The 24466-nt window shown below is 46.2% G+C and overlaps 2 protein-coding genes across 4 annotated transcripts in view; one reads left to right on the forward strand and one right to left on the reverse strand.

Annotated features, from left to right (window-relative positions):
• The window catches only part of SLC31A2 (solute carrier family 31 (copper transporter), member 2), a 31330-nt gene extending 21380 nt beyond the window's left edge, over window positions 1–9950 (forward strand). For all 3 annotated transcript variants that reach the window (XM_015421166.1, XM_015421167.1, XM_015421165.1), the window contains exons 3-4: window positions 3711–3900; window positions 9678–9950. In XM_015421166.1, the coding sequence (XP_015276652.1) occupies window positions 3711–3900; window positions 9678–9846 (359 nt within the window). In that variant the 3' untranslated portion in view covers window positions 9847–9950. The remainder of the gene's footprint in view (window positions 1–3710; window positions 3901–9677) is intronic.
• A 727-nt stretch (window positions 9951–10677) lies between these two features.
• The window catches only part of FAM129B (family with sequence similarity 129 member B), a 137770-nt gene continuing 123981 nt past the window's right edge, over window positions 10678–24466 (reverse strand). The window contains exons 13-14 of the mRNA XM_015421168.1: window positions 17404–17515; window positions 10678–15275 (exon numbers count right to left, since the gene is read on the reverse strand). Coding sequence (XP_015276654.1) covers window positions 14554–15275; window positions 17404–17515 — 834 coding nt within the window. The 3' untranslated portion in view covers window positions 10678–14553. The remainder of the gene's footprint in view (window positions 15276–17403; window positions 17516–24466) is intronic.

A 24466-nucleotide genomic window follows, 5' to 3' on the forward strand; every position in this document is an offset into this window, starting at 1 on the left:
GTAGATGCCGAAGTGATTCAAGGAGGCAATAGATTCAGGGACCTGGACATTTATAGTCTAAAGGAAGGATGCCCTTTCTCACACTAAACAGAGCAGAATCAGTGCTTGTGGAGCCAGCCCTGTCTGCTTCTGAATGCACATGTTGCTCCAGTGCAAACAAGACCTTGGAACGGTTATTGCCAGAGCAGTGTTTGTTAACCACAGACAGGCAGCTACAACCAATACCTGTTCCTGTCCCCACACCAACTAACAAAAACCGCCTTCGGCAGGCTCTCTGGGTATAGAATTAGTTAGGCAACAGAAAGCCAAGGATTATTTCTTGGTATCATGGGAGCTGGGTTGCCAACCTCCCGGTAGACAGGCAACCCAGGACCACAGTATAAAAGTTCAGAAACTAAACAGTCATTGTGAATAATGGCAACTATGCTTTATAATGAAATTGCAATACATATAGCCCTTACATGTTAAGCAGATAACAAAGATCTCGCAACAAATAATGGGATCCTGTAATGAAAACTAAGAAAAGCCCCAGCCTTGTAATGCTGCAGAACAACTTCTGTAATGAACCAAACAGCATCCAGATGTAAGCCCATTTCGTGGTTAATCTTCCTTGGAAGATATTCTTAGTAAGTCTTCTTCTTTAGCTAGTTCCCTGTTATTTATAATTCTGCATTTATATAGGAAGCGAGCCAGTGTTTTAGTCTTTTCATAATACGCTACAAAGCCTACTGTTCTAACATTAGCCAGCACAATGCTCTCTAATTGTACCAGCTAATGTTCGAACAGAAGGCTTTGTACCATATTATAAACAGTGATTGTTTAACCTCCAGGTAGAGGCAGGAGATCTCCTGGGATCACAACTGATCTCCAGGTGACAGAGAACAGCTCCCTTAGAGAAAATGGTTGCTTTGGAAAGTGGACTCTGTGGCATCAGGGCCGGCCTGTTATTGTTAAATTTTAGACTGTCGCCTAGGGCGACGGCTCGACGAGGGTGCCATTCTGGCCGGCCTCGTCCCCTCCTCGCCCCACACAGGAAACCTCCCTTGCCGGCTTCTTGCTCCGTCCCCGGCAAGAGACTCCCCTCTTTGCAGCCTCCCAAGACAGAAAGAGAAGGAGGCGGGGGGGAGAGGCGGGGGGGACAGCCCGGGACGAAGGGAAAGTGCTGCTCGCCTTCTGCCGCCCCTGCCCCCGTGGTCTCTTTGGAGCTCCTTTTGCATCCTGGCACAGGCCCCCTCCCCCTCCACTCGAGCGATCCCACCCCCGCATGCATTTGCCGTTCGCCCCCTCAGCCCGTCCGCTGCGGCTCCAGCGCCCACCCCTGTCCTGCCCTGCACGGGGGGGGGGGGCGCGCCAGAATGTATCCTCACCTAGTGGGCGTAAAAGCCTGGGGCTGTCACTGTGTGGCATTATACCTCACTGAAGTCCCTCCCTTCCATAAACCCTGCCCTCCCCAGACTCCACCCCTAAAATCTCCAGGAATTTCCCAACCCAGAGCTGGCAACCCTACATGGGAGACAGACAGTTATACCCCCACAATAAAAGACCATGGACATAAAGCTGTCTTAGACCAAATCAGGCCAATTGGTCCACATAGCTTAGTACTTTCTACTCTGTCAGGCAGCCATTTCCCCAGAATCTCAGGCAGAGAAAGATCTTTGCCAACACCTGCCAAGGATTGAACCTGGGAACTTCTGCCTGCAAAACATAAAGCTACAAACCCATGTAGGTATAACCAAAAATGTCATACCTGAAATTCTGGTGCATGCCGCTATGACCCCTTTGTATCGCTCGAATAAGGCAAAAATGTTCCCCAAGTAGAAATCAGGGAGCAGCACAAAATGGGAAGAAGCTGTGTAAATATACTATGTGGCGATTACGACATAAAGCTTTTCATTTTGGAATACTTTAGGGTGTTCTCAGTGTGGTAACTAAAAAGGCAGATCCCTTCCGGCTGGCTTAGAGGCTTAGGGCGGGCAGCAGGACAGGCACAGGGGCATCTTGACTCCAGACACACAGCCAATGAGAACATGCTGTGGCTCAGCATGAGCACCAACCAAATGCTGTCATTAGGGTTAGGCAGGGGGAAGCATGATAGTATGGGGTTGGTGACTGTGCAGTATCGCAAAGAACATTCATTGGTTGTGGCCAGAAATACAGTTCTGCTGGGGTGGCTTCATGTAGAGATGGTGTTCTTCAGGATGTTTGGATAGTAGCCGAACAGCTCCCGCCCTCCCCAAGCCAATTTTTTTGGGGGGCGACTTGTATCTGAAAAATGCCCACACGAAGAGGACACAGCCCACACATGAAGTTACGGCATACAGCTTGACTACTGCAGCTTACATTGTGTTCCATGAAGGTCACATCAGTTGATAGTAATCCTCTACAGGTTGAGACATAAGCACAGCTACAGCCGTTTAAAATGTTGCAAGGAACACTTCCGTCAAGTTTCACATTTACATCTCAAAAAAGGAGCAAGCCAGATGTAAAACTGGCACATGATTACCTGGACTAGATGCAGTGTAGCCACATGGACTGCAGGCTGAGTAGAAAATCAGCACCGATTTTGATTGGCGTGTTTTTAAAAGTTCATTTTATTTTATTTTTTAAAAACAATTTATTAGGATATATATACAAAAATCAAACACATATCAAAACTTACATTATTATACATCCTTTCTCCCTTTCCCCTCTCCCCTTTCAGGCTTCCCACAGTGCTCCAACCTCCAGCCCACATCTTAAGTTCCCTTCAAACCTCCTTCTGTTGTTTTCCACATCTATAGGTAACTTATCCTTCAGTTATAATTCTTATATATTTATCCTTTTTTCTACTAACCTTTAGTTTTCAATAGTTATCAAAGCAAATTGTCCTTTACATCCCAATATTTCTCTAAATATTCTTTAAAGTCTTTCCAGTCTGCAAAAAATTCTTCTGCCTCCATTTCAACCATAAAAAGTCATTTCTTTATCCATTCCCCTATGTCAGGGACCTTGTCTTGTCTCCAACACTGTGCATATGTCAGTCTGGCCGTTATGATCATATACCACATCAATGTCCTTTTTGCCATATTGACTTCTTCCATTTTTAGTCCCAAAAGTAAAATTTCCGGTTCTTTCTTAAACTTACATTTCACATTTTTTTCCATTTCTGCATGTATCTGTCCAAAACATTTTTGCTTTATCACATGTCCACCACATATGATAAAACGAGCCCTCTACCTTTTTACATTTCCAACATTTGTTTGACATATTACTATTCATATTTGCAATCTTTTTAGGCGTCATGTTTTAAAAGTTCATTTTAAACTACTAGACTAGAACTTCAGGTTGGCAAGACTGACACCACCCACCTCAGGCCCAAGACAACTCATGACGCTTCGATGGCTGCGCAGGGGTACAAGCCCAGGCCCCCTCACCCCCAGTCTACCACCCACCGAGAGTCAGCATGGTGTCGTGACTAGAGTGTTAGATTAGAATCTGTGAGACCCCAGGTTCAAACCCCCACACTGCTGTGGAAGCTTGCTGGGTGACCTCTGGCCAGTCACTCTCCGCCTAACCTACCTCACAGGGTTGTTGTGAGGAAGCAGTGGGGAGAACCATGTTGGATGCCACTTTGGATCCCCACTGCAGAGAAAGGCAGGGTTTAGCCCGCAAAGCTACAGTAGACCAGCTCTTGGCGCTGACCTGCAGCTCTTGCTCTCATTGCTTTCCAGGGATGGTGCTTTCGGTGCTGGTGATCATGCTGCTGGCAGTGTTGTACGAAGCCATCAAAGTGGGCAGGGCCAAGCTGCTCCAGCGCACGATGCCGGCCCTGGCCCACAGCCTCAGCCAGGAGACTTTACAAGAGCCAGAGAGGGCGTCCATGAACACAAGCACGGAGCAGCTAGCCAGCACCCCCCAAAAGTAAGAACAAAGAGGTGGAAGCAAAGAGATCATTCCTGGCTTCCTCGGCGGCATCTGATTATCCCTCTCTCAGTCAGAGGTTGCCTGTTGCATCTCTGCATGAGTCATGGCTTCCTTCCTTCTGAGAGCCAGTTTTGTGTAATGGTTAGAAGCGCGGACTCTAATCTGGGAGGACTGGGTTTGGGTCCTCAGTCCTCCACATGCAGCTGCTGGTGTGACCTTGGGTCATCACAAGTTCTCTCAGAGCTGTTCTCTCACGAGCAGTTCCCAAAAGAGGTCTCTCAGCCCCACCTACCTCACAGGGTTACTGTTTTGGGGAAAGGAGATTATAAGCCACTCTGAGACGCCCGAGTGAAGGGCAGGGTATAAATCCAATCTCCTCCTCCTCCTCCTTCCAGATAAGAGGGAGAGGGTTAACGTGCAGATCCAAAAGTAAAGCTTTAGGACTTCCGGTTTTGGCGAAAAGATAGCGGACGTGTCTCTCGGGCGCTCTTGAGGGCACGATCCGTAAACCAATGGATTGAGAGGGGGTGCAATTGTACGCACCCCCCAGGGGCCCCTGCAATGGACTCCTAGTCATGGGACGCCAAGGGTCGCCTCTCTGCCGGCGCGTTGCTAGGAGATTGAGGCGTCCTGATGCCCCAACAATCTCGCCGCTGTGTTCCCACTCTGGGACTAGTGACGCACACTGGGACAAGCGAGTGAAGGTCGAGCGCTATACACATTTGAAAAGCGAGATCTACTAGATTGACATTAAAAGTGAGTCTGGTTGAAACGAGCACCAGAGAACCCCCCCCCCCCGGAAATAAAACGGACTTTAAGCATGATTGTTTAAGGGGGACAGAATTAAAAGCGATATGGGACTATAGTAAGGAACTTACAAGAGATTTCCAAGCGTTTTGCATATGCTAGAGACTTTTGGCAAAATCGAATAAATGTAAACATCCTCAAAGATGTTGCACAAAAAGACAGAGAATGATAAGCTTCCGAAACCTAAGCCTCATTCAGGAAGTGCTAGCCCAGCGAGTGCGGTCATGTGACCGGACACAACCATAGACTTTTCAAAGATGCTGACAGAAGATTTGCGACCCCTGCTGGAGCAAATGACGATGCTCAACAAAAAATTTGCCACACAACAACAACAACTAAGCAAGACTGTAAAAAAAACAACAGAGCAAAGAGTAGAGAACTTGAAAGAAGTGGATGCCACTACTAAGAAGCTTAAAAAACAAATGCAAGAGGTGGAAAAAAAGAGAAACTCTGATGAAGTGCAATTATTACAACTTCAAATAGAAAAGGCAAGCTTTATTCTGAGATTTCAGGGGATTCCTGAGAATAAGGGGGAGAATCTCAAACAGACTTTTGGCTGATGCTTTGGGACCGGTAGCAGATTTAAAAGTGGAATTTCTTTTAAGCGAGATGGATGTGATCTAAAGGTCATATTCAGAATTTTAGTAGTTTTGCTTTACTTTCTCCCATAGATTGTAATTTCCCCACCCTGTTTTTCTCTTGTAGTTTTGAAAAATAAAAATATTGCAAAAAAACAAAAACAAAAGTAAAGCTTTACAGGAAGAGCAAAGTGGGCTTCAGACATACGACAAAGAGGCTGCAATATTTGTTCATGGAGAAAGCAGCACGGTCGTCTTTATTCTCTCTCTCTTTTAGTACACAGAAAGGAACCTGGTTGTGAGAGAAGTAGAACCTTCCCTGACCTGCCTCTGCAAGCAGCGGTACTTCCAGCAAAAATGACTCAGCAAGGCAGGCGGAGGAAAAGTTCATCTCCTCTCCCTCATAGGGGCCTGTATTGTATTAAACACTAGAAATTCACACACAGAGAGAACACTTTATGTGGGAACAGGGAGCATCTGAAGGACAACTTGGTGATCCAAGGAAGAAGAAGAAGAAGAGATTGGATTTATACTCCGCCCTTCACTACCCAAAGGTGTCTCAGAGGGGCTTACAAACTCCTTTCCCTTCCCCTCGCCACAACAGACACCCTGTGAGGTAGGTGGGGCTGAGAGAGCGCTGACAGAAACTGCTCTTTTTCAAGAACAGCTCTTATCAGAATTATGGCTTGCCCAAGGTCATCCAGCCAGGTGCAAGTGAAGGAGTGGGGAATCAAACCCGGTTCTCCCAGATTAGAGTCCGCGCACTTAACCACTGCACCAAACTGGCTGCTTTGTCCCAAACAGATCCTGCCAGACCAACCTCATTTCCTTCTTTGATCGAGTGACGAGCTTACTGGATTGTGGGAATGACTGGAGGACTGGACTCTAGGAAAGTTAGGTGGATAGGGAACTGGTTGGAGAACTGCACTCAAAGAGTAGAAGAAGAAGAGAAGAGATTGGATTTATACCCCGCCCTTCACTTAGAGTCTCAGAGCGGCTTACAAACTCCTTTCCCTTCCCCTCCCCACAACAGACACCCTGTGAGGTGGGTAGGGCTGAGAGAACTCTGACACAAACTGCTCTCTTTCAAGGACAGCTGTGCCAGAGCTTGTGACTGACCCAAGGTCACATCAGCAGGTGCAAGTGGAGGAGTGGGGAATCAATCCCGGTTCTCCCAGATTAGAGTCTGCACACTTAACCACTACACCAAACTGGCTCTCCATCTGAGTGGAGGGAGGTATCCAGTGGGGTGTCACAGGGCTCAGTTCTGGGCCTGGTACTTTAAATATTTTTGTAAATGATCTGGATGAGGGGGTGGAAGGTCATTAAATTTGCAGATGACACCAAACGGGGAGGAGTAGCAAACACCCTAGAAGATAGAATTCAATAAGATATGAACACTCTGGAAAAGTGAGCGGATGTGAAGCAATTCAGCAAGGATAATTGCTGAGTTCTACATCTGGGTAACAAAAATAGCAAGCATCCATACTGGATGGAGAACACACTTCTGGGGTAGCAGTGTGTGTGAACAAGATCTTGGGGTTAGAGGTGGACTGTAAGCTAAATATGAGCAGTCAGTGTGATGCAGCAGCAAAAAAGGCTAATGCATCTTTTGGGGTGTATCAACAACACCATAACATCCAAACCACAAGATGTCACAGTTCTGCTGTTCACTGTATTGGTCAGGCCACACCTAGAGTACTGTGTGCTATTCTGGAGGCCTCACTTCAAAAAGGATGTAGTAAGCAGTGAAGTGGCTAAATTTGCGAATTATACGAAGTTGTTCAGGGTGGTGAAAACCAGGGAAGATTGTGAGGCACTCCAAAGGGATGTGCCTCAAGGATGGGCGAGTGGGCGTCAACATGGCAAATGGGGTTCAGTGTGGCCAAGTGCAAGGTGATGCACATTGGAGCCAAAAATCCTAAATATAAATACACATTGATGGGGTCTGAACTGGCAGAGAGTGAACAAGAGAGAGATCTTGGAGTTGTAGTAGATAACTCGCTGAAAATGTCGAGACAGTGTGTGACTGCAATAAAGAAGGCCAATGCTATGCTGGGGATTATTTGGAAGGGTATTGAAAACAGATCAGCCAATATCATAATGCCCCTATATAAATCAATGGTGTGACCTCATTTGGAATACTGTGTGCAGTTCTGGTCACCACACCTTAAAAAGGATATTATAGCTTTGGAAAAAGTGCAGAAAAGGGCAACTCGAATGATAAAAGGGTTGGAACACTTTCCCTATGAGGAAAGGTTAAAGCGCTTAGGGCTCTTTAGCTTGGAGAAAAGACGACTGAGGGGTGACATGATCGAGGTTTTTAAGATTATGCATGGGAAAGAGCAGGTAGAGAAAGAGGTACTTTTCTCCCTTTCTCACAATACAGGAACTTGTGGGCACTCAATGAGCAGTTGGGTTAGAACAGATAAAAGGAAGTACTTCTTCACCCAAAGAGTGATTAACACTTGGAATTCACTGCCACAGGAAGTGGTGGCGGCTACATGCGTAGACGGCTTCAAAAGGGAATTAGATAAGCATATGGAGCAGAGGTCCATCAGTGGCTATAGATAGGGACTCTGGGGCAAGTGATGCTCTGTCTTCTTGGTGCTTGGGGGGGGGGTCAACAGTGGGAGGGCTTCTAAGGTCCTGGCCCCACTGGTGGACCTCCTGATGGCACCTGGTATTTTTGGCCACTGTGTGATACAGAGTGTTGGACTGGATGGGCCTTTGGCCTGATCCAACATTGGCGTCTCTTATGTTCTTATGTTGATGTGGATGGAATGGAAGGGGTGAAGAAGAGAAGAACAAAGATGATCAGGGGCCTGGAGACCAAGCCCTGTGAGGAAAGGCTGGGGGAATTGAGAGTGTTCAGTCTGGAGAAGAGGAGGTTGAGGGGGGACAGGATTGCTCTGTTTTAAGTATTTGGAAGGCATTCACTTAGAGGAGAGCAGGGAGCTGTTCCTGTTGGCAGCAGAGGAGAGGTCTCGCAATAATGGGGTTAATTTAAGGGCGGGAGGGTATCGGTTGGATCTTAGGAAAAATGTTTTGTCAGTCAGAGTCGTGCAACAGTGGAATCAGCTGCCCAGGGAGGTGGTGAGCTTCCCTTCACTGGCAGTCTTCAAGCAGTGGCTGGACAAACACTTGTCAGGGATGCTCTAGACTGATCCTGCACTGAGCAGGGGGTTGGACTGGATGGCCCCTTCTTACTCTGATTCCAGGGCAGATGCTTGGCAGACCTGCAGACCCAGACCCTTTCTGTGGTGTGGAACCCTTTCATGCACACTGAATCAAACTCCTGTTTGAAATAATCAGCCTCTTGAGCCATTGTGAAGTATTGCAACAACGTTTAATGGCTGCAATGATCAAGGGATAGCCTAGTCTCTTGGAACATCCATCCCTTGATAGCTCTTGCAGCATATTCAACCTGCCACCAGTGGGATAAAAATGCCCCATTGTGGTAGTCTATTAACGATCCCCATTAAAGCAACAATACAGGGCAGAAAAGGGTAGCTCTGCAAACAAGATTGAGCAGGCATCCTCCTCGCTTGGGGTTCTCAAATGAAAATGTGCATATTAGATGTTTATGACTTGATGCCTCCAACGTCAAGAAGTGGCTGGCATACTTTGGGCTGTCATGTACCCATTCCAAAGAGACAATGGTCCTTCAGTTATTAGAAACCAAGAAAAAACCCCAGCCATTTAAAATCAAGGCTACTTACAAACAGGGAGGGAAAAACTGCAGTGAATTTGCCTAGACAATCCTACAAAAAGTTTTCTTGTCTGGAGATACCTGCTGGTGGCCAGAGGGAACAGCTTGTCTGTGCTGGCAGGTATGCCCCCCTCTGGGCTCTTGCAGGGCTCAGGAGTCTTGCCCCCTTACTCTTGAAGGACACCAGTACTGAAATCAAAAATAGGAGGCTGCCAACTACAACATACAATACTTGACAGGAGACTTGTGATCCAGCCATGTGTGTGAACTGGCCATCACAGGTGAAACATCAGCTTCACCCTTAGGGTATTTAGACTTTGCTTTTCTCCTTAGTGGGGATCCAGAGGGGTTTATTCTAACAGCATTCTTAGGTTCTTCATTTTATCCTAGCAACCATGTCAGGGAGGTGAGGCTAAGTGACTGGCTCAGGGTCATCCAGCAAGCTACTGTGGTAGCATGGAGGTTCAAACCTGGGTCTCCCAGACTCCAGCCCAACACTGTAGCCACTGCTCTGCACTGGCCGCCACCTTCAGTGCTGTTCATTGTTCACCTGTGCTACTGCCAAGATGTCTGTTGTGTCTGTCCTTCCATTTTCATCTGCAAGCAGGTGTGAACAAAAACGGAGGCAACTTCTAATATTGGGTCCTCTTCCCCACCCCACCCCTTTTTTTGGAAAGGTTGTTCCTGTGGCACAGCACCCAGACCCTGCTCCACGTCATCCAAGTGGTCCTTGGTTACCTGGTGATGCTTGCTGTGATGTCTTACAATGCGTGGATCTTCTTGGGTGTGATTGTGGGCTCAGCCATCGGGTACTACATCGCCTACCCACTGCTCAACACAAGATAGCCTTGGTGGGCTCGACTCTGTATAGGAAGTTGAAACAGCCCAGATTCTGCTTCAGAAACTGATTGACACGGCTTGGCACCTGCCGAGAAGAAAGAGACGCTCCCCCCCCCCCCCCAGTTGTTTCTCCCACCCACCCACCACCCACCCGGTCTTCACCCCCAACGTCCATCTTCTGGCTACCAACAACGTCTGACCTTTTGAAATGGTATCTTTATTCCTCCTTTTACAGAGTGACTTAAATATATATTTTGAAAAGACCAAATGCTATATGGCCTCTATGGCCACCCTAAGACATTTTAGGGCCAGGAGAATGGTCATCTGTCAAGTCAGAAGAGGCCAGTGCTATTATGGCCACCTGGCAGGTCTCCAAATCTTCAGGGAACTGTACAGCCTTCTCCCTTGTTATTTTTACCTAAAGTTGGTGGGATTTGAATCCTGGGTCTTGACTGCTTACGAAGCACGTGGGCCTTTATTGGTTTGTGTTAGTTTTGCCCAGGGGTCATTCCTACAGGAGCCCACAGGAGCAGAGCTCCGGCGGTAAAGAGCCCAGGGGGCAGGCAGATGCAACAAGCCCCACCCCCTGCTCCCAGCAGCCCTCAGTCAGAGCAAGAAGCAGCCAGGTAAGTTGCAGAGCTTCCCCCGGCCCAAGACAGTCCAGTGGCACCTTTAAGACCAAGGTTTATTCAGGTACAAGCTCTCCCTCCTCTGCGAGGACAGATCTGCACGTTCCCCAATAGCTAGCAATCCAAAACAGTTCAGTGGAGCCTGAGCGGTGGGTGTTGCCTTCTGACACACTTCTGGTGATGTCAGGGGGTGTGGCATATGCAAATAAATTATGCTAATGAGCTCCTGCACCTCTTTTTCTACGAAATGACCCCTGGTTTTGCCTCTCCCAGTTTGCACTGGAGAAACGACGTGTGCCCCCAGCTTAGTTCGGTGGGGATAGAGTGGCAGTGTCTCGTTGCCTTGATTTGTGCCAGAATCCTGGAACTCAACTGGACAAGAGTCTGCAAAATATATGGGAAAGGGTAGGCCCTAAAGCAGGGCACGCGGGAGAGAATGAGGAAGGCGGCACTCAGCTAATTGCCCGATGCGGGTTGCAGTAGGGGCCAGGTGCTAATGGGGAAACTTCCAGCATTATGCAGATTCCCCGGCCATGCTCTGAGCTTTCCAAATGGTGTTTTAGGGAGCGTGGGGAAGCATTACACATTGCATGTTGGATGGGCAACATTATAAAGGGCCCGAAGCACTTCTCAACTCTTTAGTGGACGTTCTATATTCTTGTTCCCGGGGTGGAGTTCTTTCAGTTTGCCTGGAGAACGCATTATGGGAGGTGCTCTTTCTGAATATCACCTCCTGAGGCTCTTGTTCCAGGCCATTTTAGCCGTAACTGGAGTCACAGCGTTGATTGAGCTGCACGATCAGGCTGAACACTGACTCTGGCGTGGGGTTTTATTGGGGGGAAGGGGGTTGAACTGGAATTTCCCTATAGTTTGTGCCATGGTTCCGTTTCAGGGAGGGCAAAAAGCAGACAAGATGCATGGGGATGTGACGGCATTTTCCGGGCGGTTTTTAAAAAGCAAATTTTGGATTGGGACGTCAACCCAGAGAGTAGAGGCGCCAACCCTCCCACCCTAGTGTGTCTCTCTTATTGGAATATACCCCTCCTGCAAGTTATTTGCTGGGAGGGAGGCTGGTGTGCCCCCTCTGCCCACCTTTTTTACCTGCCAAGGCTAAGAGCACTGAGGCCCCTGACCTCCCCAGGCTCCACCCCCAAATTGCCAGGAGTTTCCCAACCAGGGTTGACCCTCCCCCCCCCCGGTGACCAGGGCAGACCAAAAACTACCATTTACAGTGTCATCAGAGCACAAAGACCTCAAAAGAGAAGACGACAGACTTGGCTGACATTAAATAAAGCTGGGTTTTATTATTAATATATAAGCACTTTTCTTTAAACATTTGGTATAACATTTGCAATAAACTATCTTGGAAGAGAGAAAAAAAGGCTTTGGTTCTCAACATTAAGGCACTTTTTACGGAGGTCGGAGCCCGCCTGAGCAATTCTTCCCCCCCCCCCCGCCCAGATCCCAAATCGTTTTCAACACAGAAGTTACGAGACATCAAGAAAGTTATCTGGAAGTTGGAATTCTACCGTAGTTTGAAGGGGAGGGGAGAGCAAGAAGGCGGCTGGGGCCACAGCCTGTCTCCTGTCTCACCGGAAGGTTCTAGAATGCTGCCACATGGATATACTTTTTAACCAAGCCTTCAGGTCTTGTTTCCGTGGATCATTTTCAGGCCTCCACCACCCCCCAACACTGCAGAAGGCAGGTGTCCTGTTCTCTGTGAAGTTTTCATGGGGTGGGTGGGCGGGCGGGAACTGGGCTGCAGCCCAAGTCATTCTGCAGCCATCCAAACACAGCTATTTCAGAAAGGACCACACATGTACATCTGTCCTTTGTTTCCCCCTTATGCCGAGCAGGGCACGGCAGACAACAGCAACCTCTTCAGCTGTCGGGGCTGAACCAACGGGCCCACTTGCCCGGCTCAGACCTCAGTTGTACATCTTCACACAAATCCCTCTCCCCACTCGGCCTCCAAACATGCAGATCCATTTGGGGCTGATCTAACCCCAACCCAAAAACACATGTAGAAAGCAGCAGCACATACCAGTGTTCTCTTACGGCTGGATTGGCCATTATCACCTCAGGGGCAAACATACGTTCCCTCTCTGGAATGCACCTGGGAGTTTTGCCCTATATTTGGATCCTGTTCAGGTGGCGATCTCCGAAGCCACTCTTCAGATGAGGTTCCCTGACTCAGGTTCCTCGTCTCCTTTCACCAGCTTGCTAACTAAAAAGCTCTGGAGCTGCCTCAAAACTCAAGAAGAGATGCAAAAAGCGATATATGCACCGTGTAACATAAAAGCAAGTCTTGAACATTTAATTGGGGGAGGGAACAACACCAGGTCAGAAGCTGGCCGCTACCCGGACGCCCCCTCCCCCCCCCCCACATGAGGAAAAAGGTGGATTAAACTCATTTCCAAACTTAGTGCTATTCAGCTTGTAGCCCTTCCGCCAAGGGGCTATCCATTCCACAGAACTGGTAGGAAAAAAGGAGGATCTATCATAGTCGCCCCTACCAATTTTTTTTTTTTTTGCATTTTCATCTCCTGCAGAGGCACAGAAGAAGAGAAGGGGGTGGTGCCATCCAAAATCTGGGACCATGTTGTGAGAATGAGGTTCTATCCCAAGGACATCAGCAAATATCTCTGAACTTATTCCTCCTTATCAAATATTACTGACGTTTTTAGGAGTAGATCTGTAGCATCCCCCAGGACACCTTCCAATGCAGGAAATGCATTATTCTCTTCCAAAATGAGCCTGCATCAGCAGCGCCGCAAGTGCACAAAGGCAAATAACAACCCTACAGTCCCCTCAGGCCAGAGTTTCATATTCAACGATTGCATAAACACACCCCTTGGGACATCTTCTTACTGGGCTGCTTCGAAAGTGACACTCCCCACTTCCCCCCGGAAAAAAACACTAGTGCATTAATAGAAAGGTTTGGATACACATCCTTTAAAAAACTGCAGACACCCTGCAGAGTTCCCAGCGAGACAAATAAGCATTGATGGAGTGGGGGGAAACCAACACCCAAGTGCTCCCCCTGAATGAACCAGCAGGTATCGTTTTGCGGCTTGTAAATATACGAGGATTTTTGGAGCACACTTGCTTCATCTGCAAACTTAGTCCAAGATGCTCGCCAGTAAAAAAAAAAGAGAGAGAGAAAGAAAGAAAAGAATCCATTCTGCAACCTCACCTCACCTTCCAACATCACATCCTGTCTTCGGCCTTCATTTACATCTTAAGCTGCTCCTTTCAACGTTCAGTTCTACTCATTCAACTTGCTAGGTTCCTTTCATCGGGGCTCTTGCTCAGTCCAGGGACTTTGGAAGGGGAGGCAGACCGGGCGCCCTGCTTGCCACCTCCAAGTTTCCCAAAACTGTCACAGAAAGCACCTGGGTTCTGTGGGGTATGAAACTGCAGCATCTGTGCTAACTTGGGGAAGGGCTGGGAGACGGGAGACAAAAGTTTCCCGTGTCCCTGGAATAGTTCGAGTGGGGAGTGCAGGGGGGGGGGGGAGTAGGCAAAAGACTTCTTTGCGTCAATCAGGTTTGCATCAAGACGAGCTAGCAAGGTGGAATTACACAGGACTGACTTATGGGACCAAGTCAGATTGATGCAGACATTAAATGCAGGCTGTGCAGACGGGTCCGGCTGCCACACTGCCCTGCTGCTCCAGGCATTCTTGAAGTCCAGGATCAAGCATCAGTAGTGGCGGGGGTGGGGGGATTCGAAGAATCCAATTAGTAGAAAAAAAGGTGCAAAGAAAGGGGAGCAGGAAAGCAATCTATACAGGGCTACGGAGGCCCGGAAGGGTCAGCAACAGCCTGGTCCCACGAGGCAGCTGGAGCACCTTGCAGCAAACGGGATCATTTTGGGGACTCCGTCCTCGCTTCCCCTCCCATAGGCGGCACCCCTCCAGAGGGCTCAACCCGCATCACAAAAGCGGGATGCGGCTGTACCAGCCGAGGCACTGCCTACCCTCGCCCTGCCCTCCCAGCCCCACCCCAACAGGGTCACCAACTCCAGTCTGCCTTTGGTGCTAACGTGACCGACAGAAATCCTCCGGCAGGAGGGGCCTGGCTTAGAACTCAGTCTGCACCCCCTCGCTGTCTTCCGCGGCCCCGGCACCAGTTGCCAAGGGAGGCTCCGCTTCCACCTCGCAGATCTGGGCCGACACCTTTTCCTCCCCCATCTCCTTGTCGCTGGGCTGATGGCAGTCCACCTGGACTTTGCCAGCGGGTGCTGGGGATAGTAGTTGGGCAGGAGAGGCCGGTGTGGTGGGGACGGCCTCCCTCTCCTCATCCTGCTGAGCACCAGGGAATTCTGCGGGGCGACCCTCTGCCGGCGCTTCCCCCTCGTTCTCCTTTGCGGCTTCTTTGCTCTCTTGGATGACGGTGCCGTTGCTCAGCTGCTCCTCCGCCTTCTCGCCAACCGGGACTGGAGCCTCCACCTGGAACTCCTTCACCAGCATCCCACGAAGCTCCTTCACGCTGCCAGGAGAGCCCGGCTCCGGAGAGCTAGGGGAGCGGCCCAGGTCTTCGGGCTCTGCCAATTCCGGGGATCCCTCCAGAGACGTGACGTCGTAAGGCAAGGCCCCTTCGTCAACGTGGATGACGGACACCACTTGCTTGGCCCGGCGCTGTTTCTCGTCTGAAGGGTCCGAGTCCGGTTGGCCGCCGTACTCCTCCCCCCAGTTGATGGGTGTCTCCTCACCCAGCAAATGCAGGTTGGGGTCACTGTTGTGCATCACAATGCTGTCGCGGTAAAGGTTATGTTTCCTCTGCACCGCTGCCTCCTTCACGGCTGCAATGATAAAAAAACAGACATATACAGGATTTCTTTTCATAGCCAGGCAATATGTCAACATCTGTCTAATGCTCGTGCGGTATTTGTAGGGTCCAGCTGAGAACCGTTCTCAAGCCTTAAATGCCGAGAGCATTCAGAGTAATTCAGACCTTTCACATAGATTGGGAGCTGGTATCGCATAACGACTAAGGGAATGGAGCCAGGAGCCAGGACATCGCCGGTTCAAACCTCGTATCTGCCACAAACCCATTTGTTTCCTCTGAGCAGGCTGTGTTCTCCAGTCCACAGCTCTCCTCCTTCCCCTCTGTAATTTGGGGATAACACTGACCTACTCTACAGGACTGTTTGTAAGGGTCGTTATAATAGATGGGAAGGATGTTGAACACTGAAAACCCTCAATGAATAGCAAGTGTCACTGAGGTCCTGTGGACAATCCTCTAAAATAGGTCATCATCACCATCCCCACAAGTTGGGGGTTGAAGAAGAAGAAGGAGAGGGGATTGGATTTATACCCCACCCGTCACTACCCGAAGGAGTCTCAGAGCAGCTTACATACTCCTTTCCCTTCCTCTCCCCACAATGGACACCCTGTGAGCAATGTTCCCTCTAAACTGAGTTAATGTGAGCGAGCTCATAATTTTTTTAGCCTCCAGCTCATACATTTTTATCTTAGCTCAGGAAGGATGGCACCAGGAGAGGAGGAGATTGGATTTATACCCTGCCCTTCACTACCCAGAGGAGTCTCAGAGCGGCTTACAAACTCCTTTCCCTTCCCCTCCCCACAACGGACACCCTGTGAGGTAGGTGGGGCTGAGAGAGCTCTTGACAGAAACTGCTCTATTTTTCAAGAACTGCTGTACCAGAACTGTGGCTTGCCCAAGGTCATCCAGCCAGGTGCAAGTGAAGGAGTGGGCAATCAAACCCGGTCCTCCCAGATTAGAGTCCGCACACTTAACCACTGCACCAAACTGGCAAACTAATTTATGCAGTAGTAACTGGCAACTAATTTATGCAGTAGCCAAACTGCTCGCTCACAACTTTCATGCCAGTAGCTCACAATGTAGAATTTTTGCTCACAAGACTCCACAGCTTACAGGGAGCATTGCCTGTGAGCAGGGGTCGTTTCGTAGAAAAATAGCTAGGGGAACTCATTAGCATACCGCATTAGCATATGCCACACCCCCTGACATCACCGGACATGTGTCATGAGGCCACACCCCCGACATCACCGGAAGTGTGTCATAAGGCCACACACCCCGCCCCCAACGGTCCCGGCCGCCGCTGCCGGCCTTGAAGCTCCACTGTCGAGCCCCATGAGGGGCCCGGCAGTGGACCTGCAAGACCGGCGGGAGTGCAAGGAAGCCCCACGAAGGCCTTCCCTGGCACCAGGCAGGCAGGGGTGGGGAGAGGCAGGGAGGAAGCAACTTACCCTCCCTCTTCTCCTGCCTCCTCCTGGCTGAATGAGGGCCGGAAGCGGGGCGGCCGGAAGCAGGGGCTTCATGTGCCCCGCCCCCCGTACCTCACCCGGGGGAACTGCAATCCCCCGCGTTCCCCCCTGAAATGACCTCTGCCTGTGAGATAGGTGGGGCTGAGAGAGCTCTTTTGAGAACTGCTCCTGAGAGAACAGCTCTCAAAAACCTTGTGACTGACCCAAGGTCACACCAGCAGCTGCATATGAAAGGGGGGGATCAAACCCAGTTCTCCAAGATTAGAGTCCGCACTCCTAACCACTACACCAAACTGGCTCTGAGTAAGTCAATTTCCTTCTCTTGCTGCCCCATCTTCTGCTCACCCACCCCCTCTGGGTAAGAGATGCTCAACTGCCCTCAATGGCTCCGAGGGTGTGACTCAATCCTCGATCCCGGTTCAGCCACAAACTGATTAGGCAACCTGCTCTCTAGTCCTGCCCTCCCTCCTGAGGAGATTATTAGGATGAAAACGGGAGAGTCCAATGAAATGCTGTTCTTGGAGAAAGAGCACATATTTATGACACATGTTTTTTGCTATCTTGTCCAGCCTGGGCCCGTGGCGGCATCCCAAAGATGCACCTCCCCCTTTACAGCTGCCGTGCAGCATCTGTCCTACACGCCATTCCCAGGAGGAGGAAGGCAGTCCCTGCCCTTACCCATCATGATGTCCTTCATGACCGACTGCAGCACCACCTCCTCGTATGTGTTTTCCACCAGTATGAACCGGGCAAAGTCTTCAAAGATCAGCTCCTGGAATTTTGGTAAATCCTGCCATGGGGAAAAACAACAACAGCATGCTGTCATTGTAAGGAAACAGCAGCACAGGACAGAGAACATAGGCTGTCTAGAAAATGAAGCCAGTAAACACAGTCGGCTCTCTCAGAGGAAGCAAAAAAACCCTTCAGATTTATACCGTCCTACCTTACAGGGTACTTGTAAAAACTAACGTGATGATGCACATGAAGCACTTTGAACACTGATAACCCTGCATAAATGCAGCTGCTTCAATGTTCCCTCTAAGCTGCGGAGTCTGGTGAGCAAAAATTCTACTTTGTGAGCTACTGCCATTAAAGTTGTGAGCAAGCGATTTGGCTACTGCATAAATTAGTCTGCTCTGGAGCCATCCTTCCCGAGCTGAGACAAAAATGTGTGAGCCGGAGGCTAAGAAACTCTGAGTTAGCTCACACTAACTCAGCTTAGAGGGAACACTGCTGCTAATATATTGACAAGTATCAGTTCTAACGATGAATTATTTGCAGGATCATACATACAACCCGGTTCTCCCTAGTGGTTCAGATACACCAATATCAACATTAATAACAAAACGAGTGTTACCGATATAAATAAATTCATTGTTAATGGAGATACGAATTGACATTATTGTTAAATGACTTCTTTTAGTATTACTTTTACACTTGCTGTGCTGCCAAATGCAACTCAAAACAGCCCTTAAGTAAGCCACGGTTCAAAAGCCTGTGTAGATCCGCATTAGTGAGTTCTAAACAAAAAGTGAAGCCAAATATGGACCTGGGAAGCTGGAAAGACTACAGGGATCGTCGTCACAAGAGCCCTTTGCAAGCTGAACTGCTCAGAAGCTTGCAAAATATACTTTGCTGTTGCTGAATCAAGGAAAGGGCAAGAGGCAGGTGGGGGGGGGAAGGGCCCATCAGAATCTTGGCTTCTGACCTTTCAACCCTCAAGAGCTAGAAGCTCAACTCTTTCCTTTCCATTTAAAACAAACGCAGGATTCTCAGTGTGCTGAATTCGTCACCCCATACAAAACCTCGCCCCATACAAAATCTCACACTTAACCACTACACCAGAGCCAGTCTTGTGTAGTGGTTAAGTGCGCGGACTTTAATCTGGGAGAACCGGGTTTGATTCCCCACTCCTCCACTTGCACCTGGCTGGATGGCCTTGGGCAAGCCGCAACTCTGATAAGAGCTGTCCTTTTTTTTTTGGTAAACAAATTTTTATTTTCTTAGGAACATAACATATAAGATTAAATCATTCAGTCCATTGTTTACCTCATTCCCTTCCTCCCCTCCCTCCAATGGCTTCCCGCAATGCTTCTCCCCCTTCTTACAAATTTCATTATATCATTAACACATCATTTGTTATCATCCAACCTCAAGATAACATCATTTGACTTAATATTGATCTAAACATATTAAGTTTTGTTTTACATCCCAGTTCTTTTCCAGATATATTTTAAAGTCATTCCATTCTTGAAAAAACACGTTGTCTTCTTGATTATTCAACTTCTTTGTAATTTTATCCATTTCTGCCATGAACAGAACTTTTTGTATCCAGTCTTCGATTTCTGGTACTTTCTCAGTCTTCCAAAATTGTGCATAAATCATCCTCGCTGTTGTAATAAGGTACCAGAATAAAGTCCTTTTAGTCGAGTTAACTTCTTCCATTTTTAGTCCCAAAAGCAGAATTTCAGGCGCTTTCTTGAAAGAGCACTTAAGTATTTTTTGCATTTCTTTGTGGACTTTTGTCCAAAAAAGTGTAGCTTTTTCACAAGTCTACCACATATGGTAAAATGAGCCCTCATGTTTTTTACATTTCCAACATTTATTTGACATATTCTGGTTCATATTTGCAATTTTCTTTGGGGTCATATACCACCTATACATCATTTTGTAACAATTCTCTCTAACATTGGTACAGGGTGATATCTTAATAGCATTTTTCCACAAATATTCCCAGGTTTCTATGTCAATTTCCTTATTCATATTTATTGCCCATTTTAACATTTGCTCTTTCACAGTCTCATCTTCTGTATACCATTTTAACAACACTTTATACATTTTAGAGATATCTTTTCCCCCTCCACTCTCCCATACCTTTTCCATTTCATTTTTTTCCTCTCTAAAACCATAATTTCTTTTGTCTGACCTAAAAAGGTCAGAGATCTGCATGTATTTCAACCATTCATATTCATATTCAATTTCATTCTGCTTTTTCATTACCCATTCTGTTCCCTCTTTTTTTATTATGTCTTTATACAGCAACCAATCTTTGTCTCTACGTCTTGAGTAAGATGTTAACACTTCCACTGGTACAATCCAAAGTGGCCTTACATCACCAAAATATTTTTTATATCTCATCCATACCACAAATAATGCTTTTCTTACCACATGATGCTTAAAAAAGCTATCCATTTTTGTTTTGTCATACCATAAATATGCATGCCAACCAAATCTACAATCATGACCTTCTAACCCCAATAGCTTATCATTTTCTAATTTCACCCATTGCTTCAACCAGGTCATACAAACCGCTTCATAATATAATCTGAGATTTGGTAGCTGTAGTCCACCTCTGTCCTTGGCATCACAAAGTATTTTCATCTTAATTCTCGGTTTCTTGCCTGCCCAAACAAACTTTGATAGTTCTTGTTGCCACCTTTGCAGCAAATCTGTCTTACTAAGTATTGGTATTGTTTGGAACAGGAACATCAAACGTGGTAGGACATTCATTTTTATAACTGAAATTCTTCCCATCAGTGACAAGTTCATTTTGTCCCATTTCTTAAAGTCTTGGGTTAACTTAGCCCATAGTTTTTCATAATTGTTCTTATATAAGTCTATATTCTTTGCAGTTAACTCAATGCCTAAGTATTTCGTCTTCTTTACCACTTCACATTGTACCAAATTTTGTAGTTCCACTTGTTTTTGTTTCGTCATATTTTTGCAAATAAGCTTCGTTTTATTCTTGTTTACATAAAATCCTGCCAATTCTCCAAAATCTTTTATTTTTTGAAATAGTAACGGTAACTCTTCCGTCGGGTTTTCCACAATAAACATTACGTCATCTGCAAAAGCACGGTATTTATATTTAAAACCTTTATGTGTCAAACCCTTAATCTCTTGATCTTGTTGTATTTTTTGTAAAAGTACCTCCAACACCCAAATGAACAATAGCGGTGACAAGGGACAACCCTGCCGAGTACCTTTCTGTACCTTGAAGCTATCGGTCAATTCTTTATTTACATTCAGTGTAGCTCTTTGTTCCGAATAGATAGCTTCAATACAATTTCTGAACTGTTGTCCCGTATCAATTTTTTCCATCATCTGTAACATAAACTTCCAATTAAGATTGTCAAATGCTTTTTCCGCATCCACAAACAAAAAAGTTACCTCTTTTTCAGGGTGCTTTTCATAGTATTCCACTGCGTCCATTACTATTCTTACATTATCTCGAATTTGTCTTTTTGGCAGAAAGCCCGCTTGATCTTCTGAAATCACTGTTTGTAAGTAGTTTTTCACTCTTTCTGCAATAATTTTTGCAAAGATCTTATAGTCATTATTTAGGAGAGAAATTGGCCTGTAGTTCTTTACATTCGTTAGTTCTTGGCCTTCCTTTGGTATCAATGAAATGATTGCCTCTTTCCATGAGTCTGGCACTTTCTTGCACATCCGTATGTCGTTGGATAAAGCTTCCAGGGCCGGGACAAGTTCCTCTTTCATTTTTTTATAAAACTTCGCGGTAAATCCGTCCGGCCCTGGCGCCTTCCCCAACTTCGCTTCTTCAATTGCCTTCCTCACTTCCTCTGTTTGGATTGGCCCATTTAGTAAATCTTTAAACTCTTTGCTTATTTTGGATAGTGGAATCTCTTCTAAATATCTTTCAATCTTCTCAAGATCAATTCTATTTGCTTGAAACAATTTAGCATAATACTTGAAGAAACTTCTCTTTATACCATTAGGGTCAACGAATTCTTTTCCTTCTTCTATAATTTTGGTTATCATTCTTCTTTCTTTTCTTGCTTTGAGTTGCCAAGCTAGATATTTCCCCGGTTTATTCGCCCCTTCAAAAGATTTCTGTTGTAACTTCTTTAAATTCCAATAAAGCTCTTGGTTCAAAAAATCATTCAGCTGTTCTTTCAGCAACTGTAGTTCTCTAATAATCTTCTTTTTCCCCGGTTTCTTCTTCAGTTCTTTTTCTTTTTGGGCTATTTGTTCCAATACTTCCACTTGCCTTTGAAGTTTTTCCTTCTTTTGCTTCACATTTTGTGAGATGAGAATCCCTCTCATCACAGCTTTGTAAGCGTCCCACACTACCTGTATTGAAGTCTCTTTATTCAGATTTTGTTGGAAATATTGTTTTGTTTCTTCTTTTAACATTTCCATAACACCTTTTTTATCCAACAAATCTTCATTTATTCTCCAAAGAAAGGATTTATTCCTTTCAGTAGAGGTCCACAAAACAGGGTTGTGATCCGAGTTACATCTAGGCAGGATTTCTATTTTTTGTGTTTTCATTGACAATTCTTCTGACATCCAAATCATATCAATTCTGGAAAAAGAGCAATGTCTATTGGAATAAAAAGTAAAATCTTTCTGCGTTGGGTTCCATTTCCTCCACACATCTTCTAGTTTTTCCTGTTTGACTAGTTCAAAAAAGTTCTTTGGCAATTTTCCACTAATTTCGTTGCCTTTTTGTGATTGTCTATCCAGCCGATCTATAGTTCCATTAAAGTCTCCGGCCAAAATAACTTGATCATAAGTTTGTCCTTGTAGGTGTTCAGTTAAGTCCTTAAAGAACTTTTCTTTTGCTCCATTGGGTGCGTATATATTGACCACCAGTGTCTTTTTCTGTTGAATCATCACTTCCACACCCACATATCTTCCTTCCAAATCTTTGAAAATTTCTTTAGGTTGTAAATCCTTTTTCACATATATCACCACACCTTTTTTCTTATTTAAGGCCGAGGAATAAAATTCTAATCCCAATTTAACATTTTTTAAATATTTGGCATCCAGTTTTCTAATATGAGTTTCTTGCAAGCATATCAAGTTACAATTTTGTTTTTGTATCCAATAATTGATTCTTTTCCTCTTGTTAGGTGAATTTAATCCATTCACGTTCCATGACAACAATTTGTAATCCATTGTAGATTCTTAATTTAAAGTTCTCCAAAGACGTCAGAATTGTCCGCCTTAAATTTATAAAAATCCGTCACCGACCTGATCTGGACTCTCCCACCTTTGTAAGTAAAGGATAAGCCTTGTGGAATTTCCCATCTGTACCTAATATTCAAAGTCCTCAGTTTATCCACCAAAGGCTTATACCTTTTTCTGTCTTGCAGTACTGCTCGGGGGAGTTCTCTCATCACCATAATCTTGTTTCCTTCCATTTCAAAAGGGACGGTGAATTGTTTCTTAAAAATATCTTCTGTAGTTGTTCTTGTTACAAATTGTACAATAACATCTCTTGGTAAATTTTTCTTTTCTGCAATTCTGGAGTTCACTCTGTATATCAAATCAAAATCAGAGTCCATTGTCCCTTCATCTTCTTCCAAATATGATGTTATTGCCTTCATCATTTCATCTCTTATATCTTCATTTTCCTTCTCTTTAATGCCCCTGAATCTCAGATGGGTTTGCATCCTTCTGAACTCCATCATTGTTTCTGATCTTCTAAATTGCTGAGTCAAAGAATCCTGTTTTTCTTCCACTTGTTGCATCTTCTCTTCCACTTCCGTAGTTTTGGTTGCATTAGCCTGAATCTCCTTTTTGACTCCTTCTATTTCTTGCTTGATTGAAGTTATCTCAGTAGTGACCAAATCTTTAATTGCCGCTATGTTCTTCTCCTGAACCTCTTCAAGTTGTTTCAGATGAATCTGAGTCTGCTTTGCCATTTGTGCCTCCAGTTGCTTTTCAATCTGTTCCCCCATCCTTTTTTCACTTTGTTCTCCCATAGCTTGTATTGCTTCCAGCATCCTTTTCTCCATTGCCTCCATGGCAGCATACATCTCTTTCTTATCCTTCTCCCTCTCTTTTGACATCTTGGGGGTTGGTGTCAGCCTAGTTGGTGTTGAATTAGTTCTTGGTCTCACTTTTGGCTTAACGTCAGGATCAGAGTCAGCTCTTTTCGGTCCTCTTCTGGTCTCCGTTTTGGTGCTTTTCCTGCGGTGCGCAAATTCACAAACAAACAGTCTCTTCTAAAGGGTAGCCTTCAATCAGCCATTCCCTTCTATTTTCGCTTTTAAAAACCCTCTAAAAGAAGTTTAAAGTCAAATTTAAAGTCAGGTCCTCCTCAAAATGTCGGGCGCAACTTCTCTATGGTATTCGGGTATAGAGTAGGTCAGGTTACCGTATTCCAGGTCCCGTCTGTTCGTATACACTCACTTCCGGTTCTGCTCTCTTGTAGCTCCGAGTCTCTTCCTGTTGGCTTCCTGTTGGCTTCAGCCCTTCTTTCAGGGCTTCCTCTTCCTGTTCCAGCACCTCGGAGTATTTTTTTCGTTACACCGGCCTGCTCCTCCCGCGATACAGTTCGTCAGTTTCGGTTTTCGGCTGCGCACATATCTCAATTCCCACCGCAGGAATGTTAAACAATGTTCTTTTTTACTGTTTTAAAGCCTTCAATCAACTATTTTCTTTGCCGGAATCGGATTTCTGGGAATGTTTGGTCATTTCCCGCTCAACCGCTTGTTTCAATTTTTATCTTATCACAGTTCAGGTAAGCGGCACGTTTATTGTTATCTAGCACGATCAAATCGGGTTTCGCATTGCTTCTTTTCACTTACTGTTAAACTTCCCAAACTGTCAAAAGCGGCCGTCGCTCACTTCGCACAATCGCGAAAGTGTGTCAGTCCTCCATCTTAGCCCGACCGGAAGCCCTGATAAGAGCTGTTCTTGAAAAAGAGCAGTTTCTGTCAGGAGCTCTCTCGGCCCCACCTGCCTCACAGGGTGTCTGTTGTGGGGA

Source organism: Gekko japonicus, unplaced genomic scaffold (assembly GCF_001447785.1).
Source record: "Gekko japonicus isolate JY-2015 unplaced genomic scaffold, Gekko_japonicus_V1.1 scaffold40, whole genome shotgun sequence".
Classification (NCBI taxonomy): Eukaryota; Metazoa; Chordata; class Lepidosauria; order Squamata; family Gekkonidae; genus Gekko; species Gekko japonicus.